This window comes from Amphiprion ocellaris, chromosome 2, assembly GCF_022539595.1.
Source record: "Amphiprion ocellaris isolate individual 3 ecotype Okinawa chromosome 2, ASM2253959v1, whole genome shotgun sequence".
In the NCBI taxonomy this organism is placed as follows: domain Eukaryota; kingdom Metazoa; phylum Chordata; class Actinopteri; family Pomacentridae; genus Amphiprion; species Amphiprion ocellaris.
Genome location: NC_072767.1, coordinates 3090197 through 3110216, shown reverse-complemented (window position 1 = coordinate 3110216; position 20020 = coordinate 3090197). Strand labels below are relative to the sequence as shown.

Here is a 20020-nt window from a genome sequence, read left to right as displayed (position 1 = left end):
CACAGCGGCACTGTAACCATGACAACAAGTGAACACTATGTCAGCTGACTGCTGACGATCACATGATTGTGATCCTACTACAAATCCACCACTGAGGACTTCTCAAGACTTATCCATCAGAAATGATCCAAGGAACAACTGATTAAATTGTGGGGGTGTTTCTGAGTTCCATCAATTCCCGCCGCCCGCTACATATTTAGGTCACGCGATTCGGTATCCGTATATAACGTACACATGCAGAACACACATCTGTGCTCAGTGCAAGGTCATTTTTACGAAAGATTTCATCCGTCGACAATGATACAACAACTGAACAGCCTTGTTGGAGTACTGCGCTCTCTGAGTCCTTTTGTTGTTTTAACTGTTTTATTTGAGATTCTATCTGATCATTAGGACAAGAGAAAAATTTCATTTTAGGAGGAACTCCAGACTTGTTTGGTATTTTTAAAAATATTGTCAAGCTTTCTTTTCCCCTAGTTTTTTAGATTTGGTCTCAGGACAAGAACATTTACGCAACAACTGCATGTTTTAGTATTTGTACATGGATTATTATAAATTTGGTGTAAAATGTCCTTCTGGAATGACCCATCTGCTTCTGGTTTAGCAATTTAAAATAGCAGTGCACAGCTGTTTTCTTTTTAATGTTTTCTTGAATTAAAACTATGCATGTGTGCCCTTTGTTTTAAATGATGCACCTAAAATTGGTTTAAGCATTGCAGATTGTGGCCTTCTCTTTGGGTTTGTTGACAGAAAACAACAGCAGCTTCATTCTTTAACTCAGTCTGTATTAAATGTTCATTTGCTGCAGAGTAAACAGGGAGGTTTTGGCTTCTTTGTGTACAAATGTGTTTGTTTTAGAGCCGGGAACATGAAGAAATGCATGGGGAGTATAAATTAGTACTACCAACCAGGAGGATCAAAGAACAGACGGACAGACAGACAGACAGATGGACGGACAGATGGACAGGCAGACGGACAGACAGATGAACGGACGGACAGATGGATAGATAGATGGACAGATGGACGGACGGACAGATGGACGGACGGACAGATGGACTGACAGACAGATGGACAGACAGATGGATGGATGGACAGTTGGACGGGCAGACAGATGGATGGATGGATGGACGGACAGATGGACGGACAGACGTATGGACAGACGGACAGACAGATGGACAGGCAGACAGACAGATGGACGGAAGGACAGATGGACAGATGGATGGACAGGCAGACAAACGGACAGACAGACAGACAGATGGATGGATGGATAGATGGACAGAGAGACGGACAGTCAGACAAATGGACAGACAGATGGACAGATGGAGTAGAACTCGGACAGACAGACAGACGGACAGACAGACAGATGGACATATGGACAGACAGACAGACAGATGCACAGACAGAGTAAAACTCAGACAGACAGATGGACGGACAGATGGACGGACAGACAGATGGCCAGACAGACGAACAGACAGAAAGATGCACAGATAGACAGACAGACAGATGGACAGACACACAGACAGACAGACGGAATAAACCTCAGACAGACAGACGGACAGATGGATGGACAGACAGACGGACAGACAGCTGGACAGACAGACAGATGGACGGACGGACAGATGGACGGACAGACGAACAGACAGAAAGATGGACAGACAGACAGACAGACAGACGGAGTAAAACTCAGACAGACAGATGGACAGATGGACGGACAGACAGATGGACAGACAGACGAACAGACAGAAAGATGGACAGACAGACGAACAGACAGAAAGATGGACAGACAGACAGACAGACAGACGGAGTAAAACTGAGACAGACAGACGGACAGATGGACGGACAGACAGATGGACAGACAGTCGAACAGACAGAAAGATGGACAGACAGACAGACAGACAGACAGACGGAGTAAAAGTCAGACAGCAAAACTCAAAGTGGACAGAGAGAAATGAAGGCAGATGGATGAGGAGAGGAGCTGCTTCTCTGCTCTCTGAATCCTCACTTTGACCTACTTTCTCGTCTCATTCTCTCTTTTTTTTCTCTCTCCACTCTTTGCCCCTTCCTCTGTGATCCCCTTTCATTTTGCACGAGGAACTAATAAGGACAATAAGTCCAGAGAAGGACTCCCGACAGACTTCCTATCTTTCCATCTCCTCCTGTCCTTCAGCGCTCTCTTTCTCCACGTCTCAACTCTGCTTTCATCTGCACTGTGACAATCTAACAATCTCCTTTTTTTAATGAAGCCTTTATTACGTTTGGCGCCACTGCAGAGAACTTAATAAGGGTTTGTCCCTGGAGGGAAGCCGTCATTAGGTTGTTTGTGATTGAAAGGACGAACATGGTATTGCTGAAATGGTTCCAGCATGAGGTCATTGTGTCTGATTTGTGAAGTGCATTTAACAAGATTATGCCAGTTTCTCTGCAGCAAGGAGGCTCTGCGAGTACATTTGCATGCTATCCAACCTCACAGTTGTTTGAACGCTCCACAAGAAGGAATTTTGCACATCTGTCTTGCTTTTTGTGAGCTTTTTCTGTTACTTTTCAACACAAGATGTGATCAGGAATGTATGTTTTTTTGCAGGCCAGTGTGTTTTTGCAAAGTCACAGAAAAGTGCATTGTCTCAAAGGCGATGATTTCTTTGTTCCTGTTGCATTTTTTCTCACTGTTGGCTCCTTTTTCTCTGCAAAATAAAGTCCTGCACCTTTATGGAAACAACACAACCATGACTAGAAGGAGAGAGGACTGAGAAATGTACTTTTTTTTTGCAGGTATAATGGTATAAATTATAAAGAAACAAAAACAAAAGTTGAAAAAATGTAACAAAAATTGAAAAACCTGGAATGTTTGCCATTTTCCTAACTCTGTATGTTACCAACAGTGGGAAAATGGTGACTCTACATGCTGTAGATATTTTACTTCTTTGATCTTATTTATTTGCGTCCTGTCTTCCCTACTTAAACTAAAACACGTAGTTCAGCCAAAAAATCCCAGAATTTTTGTCACGTGAATCCTAAACACAGCTGCATCACTCATAGCTTTCCAACTGCACCAAGGAGCATAGATTTTTTTTGTTTTTGACATGATCTGGTTAATTTATATGGTTTATTTTTGGCAATTCTTTAAACAAGAAAGTAGAATAAAGTCTTTTTGAAGAAATATCATAATTTTAACCTCAGGCTTGTTTAAGTTTTCCAATGAAAGATGAGTAGAAAGCTGAAAATCTGACACTTCACAGCTAAGAGCTGTAATTTTGACAGTTTTTTAAATCATACAACATACCTTTGAAACCTGCACCTTCATGGAAACAACACAACCACGACTAGAAGGAGAGAGAACTCAGAAATATCTTTTTTCACTTTGATTTTTGTATTTATTTGCGTTCTGTCTTCCCTACGTAGACACAGCATGCAGTTCAACTGAAAAATCCCAGAATTTTTGTCACGTGAATCTTAATGACACTTCTTTCTGTATTCTCAGCTGCAAAAGCTGTAATTCTGACAGTTTTCTAATATAATACAACATATATTTGAAACCGCCAGCAGATTTTTGGGGCTTCGAGGGTTAACATGTCAGTTTTTGATAGTTTTCGCAGCGTTGGTAGGTCATAGTTATTGATGACCAAGCTGTCACTTGAACAGCAACAGAGACCTCCAGTGTTCAGGCCACCATCACCTCCTGGTTGGACTCCTGGAATGTGCTTCAGTTTCAGTCCAACGGGTGGACATCTCACCACACATAGCTCTCATTCCAATCCCATTGCTAAGTTCCTGCTGAAACAAATAGTATGTGTGAGGTGTTTTTCTGTTTAACCTGAGCACATTTAACCCTCCTGTTGTCCTCATTTACGAGCACCAAAAAATATTTTTTCCTTGTCTGAAAAAAATCCAAAAATTCAGAAAAAAATATCTGAAAATTTGCAAAACTTTCAGGAAGAAAATTCCAAGAATTCTTTAAAAGTTTCCTTTAAAAGTTTTATTTTTTTAAAAAAATCCCCCAAATTTGGCAAGAAAATTCTTGTAAATATTTTCAAAAAATGATTAAAAGTCTTCCAAAAAAAATCCTAAAAATATCTAAAGTGATTCCATATATATCAGTAAAACTTGTAATGTTTTCTTTAAGAACATTGACATAAAAATCAGCCAAAATCCAGAGAAATTCGCTGGATTTTGGTAGATTTTTTTGTGAATGTTCTTAAAGAAACACTTTTTTTTAACCCTCATGTCATCTTGCGGGTCAAAATTGACCCGTTTTAAAGTTTGAAAATGTGGGAAAAAAAAAATAATTTTCACAGTGAAGCTTCTGATGTCCACATTTTCAACATTTTTGGGAAAACTTTGAACGTGTTTTGGTGAAAAAAAAAGAACATTTCAAAATGTTTCTTAAGAACATTCACTAAAAAAATCAAACAAAATCAGCGAATTTCACTGGATTTTGGTTAATTTTTTTGTAAATGTTCTTAAAGAAAATATTAGAAGTTTTGCTGATATATATGTAACCACTTAAGATATTTTTAGGATTTTTTTTGAAGATTTTTAGTCATTTTTTAAAAAAAATATTCCCAAGAATTTTCTTGCCAAATTTAGGGGATTTTTTTTTTAAATAAAGCTTTTAAGGGAAACTTTTAAGGAATTATTGGAATTTTCTTCCTGAAGGTTTTGCAAATTTTCAAAAAATTTGGGGAATTTTTTTTTCTGAATTTTTGGATTTTTTTCAGACAAGGAAACAATATTTTTTGGTGCCTGTAAATGAAGACAATAGGAGGGCTAACATTTCTTTTTTTTCCCCAAAAACATGTTCAAAAATTTCCCAAAAATGTTGAAAATGTGGACATCAGAAGCTTCACTGTGAAAATATATTTTTTTTTCCACATTTTCAAACTTTAAAATGAGTCAGTTTGACCCGCAGGACGAAACGAGGGTTAATAGGATGATGTCTGAGATCACATGCCTGTCGTGATCCTTTCTGCTGCTACCAGCTCGCATATTGTTCTCCTTAAGTCCTGCTTAACTTCGCTACTTCTTCTTCATAAGCCGCTTTTTCATCCAAAGACTAAACAATTAAACCGCAAGGAAGTGTTTAAATATTCGATGAGTCGTCTCTCTGAGTTGATCTTTTGATGTGGCGCCAGGTTTTCCCCACATCCATCCCTGCTTCTGTTGTAAAAAGTGAGTGAAATTAAGAAAGAAAGAAGTGACTCAGAAATTTCTCATTCATGCACTCGATGTGGTTCCGTTTAATGTGGCACCAGATGTGCTCGAATGCATCAGTGCTCTGTCATTTAGTCCAGTGGTTCCCAACCTGGGGTCTGCCCCCCCTAGAGGGGGCGCCAAAGATCAGAGGAGGGGCGCAAAGCTTTGTCTGCTCTGAGGCTGTGATCTTATAAAAATTAGATTTTCACATTCTGGATAGAATCAGAGTAACAGACTTACTGTGTCATCACAAGTCTACCTATAAAACATTTTTAAAACACATTTATTTGCACTTTCCTCAAAAATGCTTTGCTGCTTCGATAGCCACACCTCCTTGACCTTTCAACTTCTGTCCATGCTTTCTTCAGGCTGGCTCGCTAGACGCAAGCTCATCCAGATTCATTACTTTTGTGTGCAGTTAGAAAGTTACTGATGGAAACGAGAGTGACCTTAAATGTGGTTTTATTGAAGGACAGGACAGAATTGTGTTATTTGTGGTGAAATGCTCGCAAATGACAGCATGAAGCCAGCAAATTATGGCGACATCAGGAAACAAAACGCAGTTCGGTAAAGTCGGAAAGATAGTCACAAATTCAGACTTCTGGCATCAATAACTCATTAGATATACGTTGTCTGAACATAAATGATGCCTCTTTCCCATTGTTGTAAGGTAGACAATATGCTACGAGCCCAGTTCAATCAAAAGTAGCTGTGTTTCAAGCTGCTGAAACAAGTGAACAGGGACCATCTGCAAAATGCAAAACCACTGCAAACAGCGAAGAGACACAAATATTCAGTGACTTCACTCTTATACACTGTAGTTTCATCAAATTTACTGCAGCCAGAAACTGACTCCTGCTGGTCATAGTACAACTCTTGGTTTGATAGTAAATATTTTTTCATAATTTTAGGGATTTTTTTTATTAGTAATACAATTCAATAACTTCCCTCTTATGTACTGTAGTGTGAACTTAATAAGGGTTTGTCCCTGGAGGGAAGCCGTCATTAGGCTGTTTGTGATTGAAAGGACGAACATGGTATTGCTGAAATGGTTCCAGCATGAGGTCATTGTGTCTGATTTGTGAAGTGCATTTAACGAGATTATGCCAGTTTCTCTGCAGCAAGGAGGCTCTGCGAGTACATTTGCATGCTATCCAACCTCACAGTTCTTTGAACTCTCCACAAGAAGGAATTTTGCACATCTGTCTTGCTTTTTGTGAGCTTTTTCTGTTACTTTTCAACACAAGATGTGATCAGGAATGTATGTTTTTTTGCAGGCCAGTGTATTTTTGCAAAGTCACAGAAAAGTGCATTGTCTCAAAGGCGATGATTTCTTTGTTCCTGTTGCATTTTTTCTCACTGTTGGCTCCTTTTTCTCTGCAAAATAAAGTCCTGCACCTTTATGGAAACAACACAACCATGACTAGAAGGAGAGAGGACTGAGAAATGTCCTTTTTTTTTGTAGGTATAATGGTATAAATTATAAAGAAACAAAAACAAAGTTGAAAAAATGTAACAAAAATTGAAAAACCTGGAATGTTTGCCATTTTCCTAACTCTGTATGTTACCAACAGTGGGAAAATGGTGACTCTACATGCTGTAGATAATTGGTGTACTTGTGAGGGGGTTTGGGGGGGGGGCAGGGGCAGGTGCTGGGACTGGGGTGCATCTTATGGGCTAGCTCCAAGCCAAACAGGTTGGGAACCGCTGATGTAGTCAATCAAACGCCAAAACGAACGCCGGCTAACGAGCGTCTCCCTCCATGTGCAGACTACAGGACGGGGCCGTGCTTCACCCAGGTGAACAACCAGATGTGCCAGGGCCAGCTCAGTGGCATCGTCTGCACCAAGACGCTCTGCTGCGCCACCATTGGCCGAGCCTGGGGCCACCCCTGCGAGCAGTGCCCCGCCCAGCCGCACCCCTGCAGGCGAGGATTCATCCCCAACATTCGCACCGGAGCCTGTCAAGGTCAGAACTCATGAACACACACCTGGTGGGTCTTTGTTGTGACGTTAACAGTGACGTAGAAGGATGCACATTTATACACTGAAATAATAGTAACTTTATTTGTATAACACCTTTAAGAACAGCCTTCCCAAAGTGCTTTGACAGTCAGAACATACAAACAGAAAATCAAACAAGACAAAAGCAGATGAGGCAAAGCAGGCAGTTCAAATAAATAGTAAAAACGATAATAAGTAAATGAATAGTTAGCTAGATTAGCATGCATGTCAAGCTCTTTGGATTTTGACTGAAAAGCAGCATCCTAATCCGTCTCACAAGAGCGCTGTGAAACACTGCACCATGCAAGCTTTAGATAGTGTAAAAAGTAGTGTTATGCCGCCTTGTACCCACATAAAAAGTAGGGTTCTTTCAGCTTTTAACAGTGTTAAAAGTGATTTTATGCCAGCTTTTGAAAGTGTGTTATGGCAGATTTTGTTGATGTAAAAAACAATCTTATACCAGCTTTTAATGCTGTTAAAATGACGCTCTTCTGGCTTTTAATGGTGTGAAAACCTGCAAGCTGTAGGTGGCATAAAAAGTGGTATAATACCATCTTTTAATTGCATAAAAAGTAGCATTCTTTTAGCTTTTTAAAATGTAAATAGCACTGTTATGCCAGCTTTTGACTGTGAAAAATGGTGCTCTTATGGTTTTTCATAGCGTAAAAAGCAACATTGTAATCTGTAATCTTACTAGAATACGTAAGTAGTAAGTAACGTTAACATAAAAAGCTGCTTACTTTCAGATTTTGAAGGAATAATGAACAGTGTCTTAATACATTTCTCTAGAGCCCCGCTGCCGTGAACATCAATGTTACACCGACGTTTCACGGCATAAAAAAATCAGCCTTTTGATTTAAATCTCATGCAAACAGATTCAAGTTGTTCTACTTTGCAGAAATCTGCGTCTATATACACACAGCACTCCGTCACGCTATTCGTCTCACTTTACCGTTCCTTAACGTATCATATATAGATTAACACGCATATCAAACAAGGGACCGAGGCAGTTTAAACGTTAAAGAATGAGACTGAAGCTTAAAAATTAGAAATTAAAAATCAAAAAGTTTGAAAATTTAAAAATAAAAGATGACATCACACCAAAGAACCAGGCAGCTAAAATAAAAAATAAAATAAACAGGACACAATACAAAATAGAACACAAAAACTAATTAAAGCTCAAAGTAACATAAAAGCAAATCTGTAAAAGTGGGGTTTCAGAAGTGATTTAACCCTCCTGTTGTCCTCATTTACAGGCACCAAAAAATAGTTTCCTTGTCTGAAAAAATTCCAAAAATTCAGAAAAAAATTCCCCAAATTCCTGAAAATTTGCAAAACCTTCAGGAAGAAAATTCCAACAATTCATTAAAAGTTTCTCTTAAAAGTTTTATTTTTAAAAAAATCCCCCAAATTTGGCAAGAAAATTCTTGTCAATATTTTCAAAAAATGAGTAAAAATCTTCCAAAAAAATCCTAAAAATATCTAAAGTGATTCCATATATATATCAGTAAAACTTTTAATATTTTCTTTAAGAACATTCACATAAAAATCAACCAAAATCCAGCGAATTTTTCTGGATTTTGGTTGATTTTTTTGTGAATGTTCTTAAGAAACATTTTTAACATTTCTTTTTTTCCACCAAATAATGTTCAGAGATTTCCCAAAAATGTTGAACAAATGGACATCAGAAGTTTCACTGTGAAAATATTTATTTTTTCCCACATTTTCAACCTTTAAAACGGGTCAATTTTGACCCGTAGGACAACATGAGGGTTAAAAGAAGTCCGCAGGTCTTGTCTCCTCAGGCAGGCTGTTCCAGAGTCGAGGTCCTGATGGAGAAAACTTCCTGAGATTTAAGCCTCGACTTTGGAATGACAGGAATGGATCCACCTGAGGATCCACCACAATAAACCCTTCTTTATCCATCATCATCACAGCTGCGACTCCTGCCCCACAAAACAACTCCGAGGGTGTTTCCATGCACACAGCGGGCCCATAGTCTTATTCTGCACAAGCTGTGTAGCAGGTTTAGGTGTTGCTGCACAGTCAAGATACCAGTTGATCCGCCAGCTACGCTGCACTTTATGACACATTAGGGTTTTTAGTGAAACAGAACCCGTTTCCCTGCTGCTCAAAGGGCACTCCACCACCTTTACATCTCAGTTTCTCTTTGCAGGACTGCTGGGAGTAATATTTAGCTTGTAAAAACAGTTGTGTAATGCAAGAGTGACGTCATTTCATTTTAGTAATTTTTTGTTTTGGCACATGAACCTCAGATTTTCAGCAGAAAGGAAGCACTGCAGAGGGACGATGTCATTTGCTTTGAATAGAGGCTCTTTTAAAACATGCATTGATTGATTTCTGGACAGTTCTCTCAGTCCGATCATCCATATTTATGTCATCTAAGTCTTCTGCAGCAGAAAATGCCATCATTCTCCTCTATTTGCACATGATTCATATCAAATGGTGGTTTTTATTCCACCCAAAGCTCCAAAAAGTGCATCTCTTTTGCATAAAGTAGTCCTGACCTCATCTTTTTGCAAATAAGGAGTGAGCACCAACACTCCCTGTCTCTTTAACCCTCCTGTTGCATTCATTTACGAGCACTAAAAAATACTGTTTCCTCGTCTGAAAAAAATCCAAAAATTCAGAAAAAAAATTCCCAAATTTCTGAAAATTTGCAAAACCTTCAGGAAGAAAATTCCAGTAATTCCTTAAAAGTTTCCCTTAAAAGTTCTATTTTTTTTTTTTAAAAATCCCCCAAATTTGGCAAGAAAATTCTTGTAAATATTTTTGAAAAAATTAGTAAAAATCTTCCAAAAAAATTCTAAAAATATCTAAAGTGATTCCATATATATCAGTAAAACTTCTAATATTTTCTTTAAGAACATTCACATAAAATTCAACCAAAATCCAGCAAAATTCATTGGATTTTGGTTGATGTTTTTGTGAATGTTCTTAAGAAACATTTTTAACATTTCTTTTTTTCCACCAAAAAAAAATGTTCAAAGATTTCCCAAAAACGTTGAAAATGTGGACATCAGAAGTTTCACTGTGAAAATATATTTTTTCCACAGTTTCAAACTTTAAAACGGGTCAATTTTGACCTGCCACACAACACGAGGTTTAATGATGTAAGTAGTGAAGCTCTTTTGGCTTTTGAGAGTGTAAATAGCAGGACTGTGTCAGCTTTTGACAGTGTAAAAAGTGGTGCTCTTTGGATTTTTGATGAAGTAAAAATTCTGTCTCGATACATCTCACTAGAGCGCTGTTAAAAGTGCCGTCATGCCAATTTATGATGGTGTAAAAAGTGCTTTTATTCCAGCTTTTCACAGTGTAAAATGCAGCACTCTTTTGGCTTTTAGTGTACAAAGTGACATCTTCATACATCTTATGAGAACGCTGTGAAAAGCTGCTCTCTACAAGCTTGAGATGGTGTAAAAAGTGGTATTTTACCATCTTTTAATTGCATAAAAAGTAGCGTTCTTTCAGCTTTAAACATTATAAAAAGCACTGTTATGCCTGCTTTTGACAGTGTGAAAAATGGCGCTCTTTTGATTTATGGTGAGGTTAAAAGTGGTGTCTCAGTACATCTCACTAGTGCGCTGTTAAAAGCTGCACTATATGAGCTTTATACGGTGTAAAAAGTAGCGATATGTCGCCTTGTAACTGCAGAAAAAGTAGCATTCTTTCAGCTTCTGACAGTGTGAAAAATGACGCTCTTTTGGTTTTTGGTCACGTAAAAAGCCACATTCTAAAACAACTTACTAGAGTACCATATAAAGCAGCACTATGCCAACTTTTGATGTCATAAAAAGCTGCATACTTTCGACTTTTAAAGGTATAACAAACATTGTCTTAATACATTTCTCTAGAGCCCCGCTGCCATGAAAATCGATGTTACTCCGACATTTCACGGCATAAAAAATCAGCCTTTTGATTTAAATCTCATGCAAACAGATTCAAGTTGTTCTACTTTGCAGACATCTGCGTCTATATACACACAGCACTCCGTCACGCTATTCGTCTCACTTTACCGTTCCTTAACGTATACAGCGTAGATACAACAGAATCAGACCCAGAGAAAGAGCTAAATGTGAACCTCTTTCATCAACATTCCTGCTGCTGGTGTCCCAGAACCCCTTCGGTCCAGACCAGACTCTCTGCATGCTTCTCCAATAATCTGCGACCGTGACCAGACTAAGCAAAAAGCTTGCATCAACAGATGACACATGTGGAGGTCGTGTCCCCTGTTAAATGGGTCCAGCCAGGCCCTTTCCTGCCTCCGTCCAGATCCTCTGACTCGGACACTCCCAGCATCTCTCTGGGCAGATGGTGAAAGCTGATGTCTCGATGGCGTCATGGCGGGAGAACATGTTTTTGTCCGAAGTATGTTTGTTCTGATCTCCACACGACCTGGCAGCACTTCAACGGTATCAGCGCTGCAGACGTCAGGTTCAGGGGTTTTGCTTTTGAGGATTATAGCAGGCAGATGTGAAATTCTTATGCAATGTGAAGCTACTAGACATTCAGTGAAATCAGCTTCAAGCTACAATTTTCAAGCAAAGCCTCAAAAAAAAGAGCCTCAATCTTAATAATTATTACACTGACGAGGTGCATGTATGAAGGAACTTCAAAAAGTTCTTGGCCTTACCTGTAAACAAGAGGCGTAAACAAGAGAACTCCCATTTCTGGTGATAAATTTAGACTATAAAGCCTTATATGACTGTTTACTAAAACTCATTTTCTGGACGTCTTTTTCTTTGATTGCTTCAACTATTTAAGTTTTTGTGGACGGTGATATAAGGCTTCATACTATACAGTGATGCCCCAAAATGTGAGTTTTTACCCTTATTTCCAGGTAAGGCAAGAGAACTTTTGAAAGTACCCTTGTAGATGCTCCAAGCTAGCTCTAATGCAACTACGCTCAAGCACAATGCTATCTACAATTGAAATGTACAATTTCATTTAGCAGCCACTTTTATCCAAAGTGACTTACATCTGAGAGTAAATACAAGGAAGATAGGCGGCGTGGCACTAAGGACTTTGCCTAAGGGTCCTCACTGGATAACTACTCCCTGACCGGGATTTGAATGAACGATCTCGTGTGCCAAAGTGGTGGTTGTTATTCACTGAGCTATCCAGCTGCTTTTTTTTGTCAAGTTCAAGTCCATCTTTGTTTGCATCCACTTGTTTGGTAGTTTTGTTCCACCAAACTAGTTGTGGTTATCAAGTGACAGATCATATTAGTGGAACTTATTCTGGCATGAAATCATGGTTTTAGTCATGGTTAAGGTGCAAACGCAGTCCTGTCCAAACCAACTGCTACTTGGGGTTTTATACACCAATCTGCCACAACATTAAAACCACCTGCCTAAGTTTAAGTCCTCTGTTGTGCTGCCGAAACAACGCTGAACCAGTGCATGGACACTGGACCACATCGGCACATTAGCAACCAAACCTTTCGATCTTCTGGATTGCAGGTTGGGGATCCATAGATCAGGGTTGTTCCTGCATATCCCAGGTACAGGATTTTATTGGGACCACCTGGAGTTTGGCAGCATCTTGGGCATTTTTTCTTAAGCCAATCCTGAGCAGTTTATGTGTTGTGGTAAGGGGCATTGTCCTGGTGGGGAGGTCACCATTGAATGGAGGGGTTTGGCCTGCAACAATGTTTAGGTGGGTGTTGTATATCAAAGTAACATCCACATGAAAGCTAGAACCAGAGACTGTACAAAAAAAGATGGATGTAGTGAGCGGCTCTACAAAGTGAGGCCAATGCAGAAGTGCCTTAAAATGCAAGTGCTGCAAAAAGCTCTGGCTCCCATTCACTCCCATTCAAAAATTAGCTTGAAAATCTAAGTCAGTGGTTTTTTTCCTGTGAGACATTATGATTTATTTAGTTAAACTTCCTAGTTTTGATCAGATTTCTGGTGATCCACCAGCAAAAACTTCCATAATTCAATAGAAGAAGTCCATAATGTTTAGGTGAATAGGAATTGTTTCTCTTGCCGTCTGGTCTGGCTACATCTCTCTGTCATTGTTCTATGAAAAAATACTTGGATTTGTTTGTATTTCTTGAAACCAATCACAGTCGTCGTAGGCAGGGCTAAGTCAAGCATGTAGCTTTGGTGTTCCTTCAAAACAGTGGAACAGTTTAGCTGGAACATTTGTACCAACTGCGATTGAAATGGATCAAAATCCTCTGTAACACTTGAAATTTTCAGTGCTGCCCATAGAAAAGTAAATGGTAAGACAGTAATAGTGGCCGCGCAGAATAAAACCACCTGAAATCAGCGGTCAGTGACAGGATTATACCCGAAATCAACGGTTAGTGGCAGGATTATACCTGCATCGGACGTCCGGTGGGTTAGATCAGCTCAGGAATGATCTGAAGTTTCGTATAACTCCCTTCCAGATCCATTTTCTCTTCTAAATTTGGTCCCTCCTGACCAAGAAAACAAAGTCAAGCCTTTAAAACAACCCTCGACTACATCCAACTTTTATACAAGTCTATGAACCCAAAGTTTCCCATCAGAACTTCGCACTGTAATCAGATAATCAATGCTGCACGCTTCACCTGTTAGTACTGATTTGCTGATTTGGTGAATATTTAATAGTCTTTTCATAAAACTTCTGCTTACCTCAGGGGATAGTTTTTACGACGAAAACAGGTATTTATTGTAATATCGACTATAAATGAATCCTTCGATGAATGAAGACAATTAAGCCCAGTAATTAGGGGCTGGAAAAATGTATTATTATTTATGTGCAGACACCTGGCAAAGACCGATGTACGTTCTTAAAAAATATTACTTCCATATGATATAGTAAATCTACAGTCCACCCAGATATACGCACGTATGGGAGTGTATATATTATTTATGAGATAAACTGAAAAAGGTAATGCATCTAGGATCAGGAACTGATTTGTATTTAGCTCCACCACTTCCTGTCTCTCTTCTGCCAGGTTGCTCATATGCTGAAGGTATGTCAGCGTAGGTCATAACTCATCTGGTTGTGACTCATATCGCTGTCAGTCTGTTCTCTCTCTGAAGAGCTGTTTCTGTCTTCTTTCTTCTCCCAAACTCTCATTTTTACTGTCACACACACTAAAGACACCTAATCGCCCGGAGAGCCTCGAGCGACGTCTTGCTGGCAGCAGCACAAAGCACACATGACCGTGAATCCAGACTGAAGGATCGCTCTCCAAGACTGCACATCAGGATGCTGGCCGGTCGTGGCTTTGCTTCTCTCTCTCCGTCTTTCTGGCCACAGAGTTCCTCAGCAGCAGACGGAGCTTTAAGCAGCAGCGACTGAATGTTTTCACGTGATCAGAAACAGGCTGTTTATGTGTATTAACCCTCCTGTTGTCCTCATTTACAGGCATCAAAAAATAACATCCAAAAATTCTGCAAAAAAATTCCCCAAATTTCTGAAAATTTGCAAAACCTTCAGGAAGAAAATTCCAATAATTCCTTAAAAATTTCCTCTAAAAGTTTTATTTTAAAAAAAATCCCCCAAATTTGGCAAGAAAATTCTTGTCAATATTTTCAAAAATATTAGTAAAATTCTTGCAAAAAATCCTAAAAATTTCTAAAGTGATTACATATATATATTAGTAAAACTTGTAATATTTTCTTTAAGAACATTCACAAAAAATCAACCAAAATCCAGTGAATTTCACTGGATTTTGGTAGATTTTTTTTTTTGTGAATGTTCTTAGGAAACATTTTTAACATTTCTTTTTTTCCACCAAAAATGTTCACAGATTTCCCAGAAATGTTGAAAATGTGGACACCAGAAGTTTCACTGTGAATATGTATATTTTTTTCCACATTTTCAAACTTTAGAACGGGTCAACAACACAAGGGTTAATGTGCTGTGATTATGTGGTGTGTGTGCATGCAGCTGTGCAGGTGTTTCTGGAGGCAGAGCTGTTTTTTTGTTTTGTTTTTTGAGATTTCTTTTTTACAGTGCACTCAGTGTTTGGTGGCACTGAGGTGATTAATAATCCCACTGTGGGTGAGTGTAAATCCCCGCATAGACAGGATCAGAAGGATCCACGGTTTTTATAGGAACCCACCCACTGACATCTCCTCAATACTGGCAAAAGTGAGTCACACTGAATTTGGGAAAAATGTGCATTCAAAAGCAATTTCCTGTTCAAACAAGGACTGAAGTGGGTCTTTCTGGACGTGGTCTTACACATCACCTCCTGCGCCAAGTTACTGCTCACTCGCTGCAAGACGTTGGCAGAACGAAGCAGAACAAAGAACAGCGACAGAATCTGTTCCAGAAACAAACTGTAAAGTCAATTTAAGTCACGTGTTTGCTGCTTTTTGTTTGAAGCATTTTTGTGCAGGTTTTGGTTTTATTACAAACATGAAATGCTGCTAAACTCTGCAGACACAAGTGATTATGGCAACTCTTGTTTGTGTTTGCTTTAGCCTTCTTTCACTGATTTCTGTGTCTGTTTTTCCTTCTTTTAGATGTGGATGAGTGTCAGGCAGTTCCAGGTCTGTGTGCAGGAGGAAACTGCATCAACACGGTGGGATCCTATGAGTGTAAATGTCCCGCCGGCCACCGTCAGAGCGAAACCAGCCACAAATGTGAAGGTGAGTCTCTGAGTAGATGTTTAAACGATCATTTCTTGCAGCTTCACGGTTGTTCATCTGCATATTTAACTTCTTTATGCAGACGGAAAAGAAAAAAGTGCTCAGTCAATCAGTAAAATGTAAAATGAGTGCAACTGTCACACATATCCCGAAAACCTCACCGCCACTTACAAACAGTTAGTGCTGCAGTGACGAGTTGTTTTTAGTGACTTTACTCGCTAATTCTTCATTTAATCTGTAAAACAAAGTATTACTGGAACTTGTTCTGGCATGAAAGTCTGCCAGAGTGGTTTTAGTCGTGGTAAATGTGCAGGTGTCCAAACCAGCTGCTACTTGGGGTCTTAACCTCCTGTTGTCCTCATTTACGGGCACATTCACAAAAAATCAACCAAAATCCAGCGAAATTCACTGGATGGTTGATTTTTTTGTGAACGTTCTTAAGAAACATTTTTAACATTTCTTTGTTTCCACCAAAAAATATTCAAAGATTTCCCAAAAATGTTGAAAATGTGGACATCAGAAGTTTCACTGTGAAAATATATATTTTTTCCACATTTTCAAACTTTAGAACGGGTCAGTTTTGACCCGCAGGACGACACAAAGGTTAAACACCAATCTGCCACAACATTAAAACCACCTGCCTAAGTTTAGGTCCTCCTTTGTGCTGAACCACTGCATGGATGTTGGATGTCTTGGGGTGTCCTGTGGAGTCTCACAGTGGGACGTAGGCAGCAAAACATTTGGACCTTGTGGGTTGCAAAATGGGGCCTCCATAGATTAAGTTGTTCCTGATCATCCCACTGATGCTGGATCAGTTTGGTGAAGGTGAAGGTGAGTCTGGAAGAAGACAGCACTATGACGATCATTTTTTTGGAGCTTCACGGGTGCTCATCTGCATATTTAACTTCTTTATGGAGATGAAAAAGAAAAAACAGAGTCAGTAAATTGCAAAATGAGTGCAACTGTCACACATATCCTGAAAACCTCACTGTGATGGGTTGTTTTTTAGGATTTTACTTGCTAATTCTTCATTTAGGCTGTAAAACAAAATGACAAAGACGATTTTTGAAGTCTAGCGACAAGCCAACAGCCCCATTCACATGAAGCCAGGATAAGGAAAGTTGTGTTTTTCAGCATAGTGAAGTTAGAAAAATCTCACTATTACCAAATTAATGACTGAAAAACTCCTACAAGATGATGTTTTTTCCATTTTAATAATCCACTGAGCATCTAAAAATACATCAACTGTGCATAAATGGACTTGTTTCCAATTATAAAGGAACTTTAATTAGATGTAGTTGAGTGCTGATCAGTTTGACAGATCTGCAGAGGCTCTAAAAAAAGTGACGATAAGTTGAAACCACACACATGGATTGACGCTACGGCGTGCTGATTGGGTGGAATCTAAACACTGCCCCGGCTGAACAACATGATAGTCGGTCTGTTGGACTGCAGGGATCTCTGGGAGGATTACCGAAAGCTCTTAAACTGTTTCAGCCAGATGACATTTATTCTGCCAAACAAGACCTCTGCTGCACTGATTATCAGCGTATGAATTATTGTCTAAATCCGGCTTTTTATTGGCTTTTATTACTCAGACTAAGAGCTGAAACAGATACAGGAAGAACACAAGTGTTTATATTTGTTGGAGACCAGAGTTTCCACCCCCGGATTCACGAGAGGCAATTACCCTGACGCACCAAACAATGATTTATGTCTCCGTGAATAAAGGAGGAAACTGGGAGGATGACTTCAGTGAATTCACCAGAGTCCCCATTACAGTTGTGGTTTTGGGGGAACGCCACCTCGTTTCAGAATTTACTGTAAGGAGAGAGTGAGCGTTTCCAGAGATGCTGCTCGGAGGGATTTGGGTGTGGATCTTGGAGCCACATTCCAGCTGGTACGAAGCAGGGGAGAGAAGCTTCAGCAGTTTAGTCAACACAAAACGACTCAGAGAAGGTAGAAACACAGCAGGAGGGTCAGGGTTAGAAAGTCCAGAGACCTTTTTACCCATCTGTAGTTAAAATATAACCATTCCGGTTGTAGTTCTTCACCGAACTGATCAAAGTCTGTTTAGTGGTGACTATATAGTGACACCAGAGAGATGATTGTGGAGAAAACAGGACTGGAGTTTCCCCTAAAGACGGTTTCCGATAATCAGTGATATAAACTATACAAATGCATCAAATCTTAGAGAGAAAACAGTTCGTTGACCTTTAGGTTTACTCGAGGTTTCAAGATCTGTACCTCAAATTATACAAAACATGACTGAAGTTTCCACTAAAGGGACAGCTTTAGATGGTTCTTTGGGGTTCATTGGTTCCGTCTTTTAATAACATAGAAAAATAACGGGTCTTAAATAGTTCTTTAGTTCTTTTCTTTCTCTAAGTTGAAGAACCTCTTAATTTATGTGCTTTATGAGGTTCTTTAACGTGTTTCATTTAAAACGTTGATGTCGTTTGGTGGCAGGTAATAGCATGAAATTAAAACTGCATCTAACAATTACTTTCATTATCCATAAATCATTCGGTCTGTCAGACATCATGCTGTTTTGTCTGATCAACCAACTAGAAAATGAAATACTCAATAAATTCTAATGCAAGGAACCCAAAAATGCTGCTGCAAATCTATTGACCATCCAGTTCTGTTATCAGAACAGAACCAGATAAAACTATCTTGTAAATGGAGCCTTACAAGCACAGACAAAACAGGACTGGAGTTTCCACTAAAGACGGTTTCCGATAATCAATGATATTATAAACTATACAAATGCATCAGATCTTTGAGGGAAAACAGTTCGTTGGTGGAGACCTTTAGGTTTACTCGAGGTTTCAAAATCTGTACCTCAAATTATACAAAAACATGACTGAAGTTTCCACTAAAGGGACAGCTTTAGATGGTTCTTTGAGGTTCACTGGTTCCGTCTTTTAATACCATAGAAAAATAACAGGTCTTAAATAGTTCTGTAGTTCTTTTCTGTCTCCAAGTTGAAGAACGTCTTCATTTAGAGGATGGTTCTTCACACACTTTATGTGGTTCTTCATTTACTAGGTTATGTGATTTCTTTAGTCTTTCTTTAGTCTGAAATAGTTCTTTTCTGTATCTAAGCTGAAAAACCTCTTAATTTGCGATCTTTATGGGGTTCTTTGAGGTGTTTCATGTAACATGTTGATGTCGTTCGGTGGCAGGTAATAGCATGAAATTAAAACTGCATCTAACAGTTACTTTCAGTATCTATAAATCATTTGGTCTATCAAACATCGTGTTGTTTTGTCTGACCAACTACAACAGGAAATACTCATTTTTAATGGAAGGAACCCAAAAATGTGACAAAGTTAATGACCATCAAATGCGGTTATGAGAACAGAACCAGATAAAACTATCTTGTAAGTAGATCCTTATACGCACAGACAAAACAGGACTGGAGTTTCCACTAAAGATGGTGTCCAATGATCAATGACATAAACTATACAAATGCAGCAAATCTTAGAGGGAGAACAGTTCATTGGTGGAGACCTTTAGGTTTTTGTTGGAGACTGTTTCATGAGGTTGACAGATTTGTGCTTCAAGTTACAGTAAAAACACAACTGGAGCTTCCACTAAAGCTTGTTTCCCATAATCAGTGATGAGGCACTAGTTTTTTTTTGTCTGAAAAACAATCGAATAAACGAGACAATTCCTTACATTTAAGATGCAAGAACCAACAATCAGTTGAAGTTCGTGCTTGATCAACTAATAAAACATTTAACAATTCTAAAAAGGCAAAATGTCATTTCAGTTCATTAAAACTTAGCAAACAGGACTGGAGCTTCCAGTAAAGACTGTTTCCTATAATCAGCGAGTCGGCACAAAGTCACACTTTGTCTGAAAAAAACTCATATAAACGAGACAAATGCAGCAAATCCTCACATTTCAGACACAAGAACTAACATCCGTTTGAAGTTTGGGCTTGATAAACTAGTGGAACACTTACTTGATTCTAAAATTTGTTGACAAAATCATTTTTTAACACATAACTTCACTTTGTCAAAATTTAATATGATATTAATTAAAAACACATGATTTCCTGCACAGTATAGATGGAACTGGCAAAAAAGGGCCCTCACATGGAATAAATTTGTATTTAGATTGTCAGAATTACTAAAATGTGTTGTTCACAAGGCATGTTTTCACTGCTGTTTGTCTGTCAGCAAGTGTGAGTCAGAACTT

At 38.9% G+C, this 20020-nt stretch overlaps 1 protein-coding gene across 1 annotated transcript in view; it reads left to right on the top strand.

Moving 5' to 3' along the window:
• Positions 1-20020, top strand: part of fbn2b (fibrillin 2b) — a 135169-nt gene that overhangs the window by 48399 nt on the left and 66750 nt on the right. Inside the window, exons 7-8 of the mRNA XM_055017454.1 lie at positions 6961-7158; positions 15686-15811. Coding sequence (XP_054873429.1) covers positions 6961-7158; positions 15686-15811 — 324 coding nt within the window. The remainder of the gene's footprint in view (positions 1-6960; positions 7159-15685; positions 15812-20020) is intronic.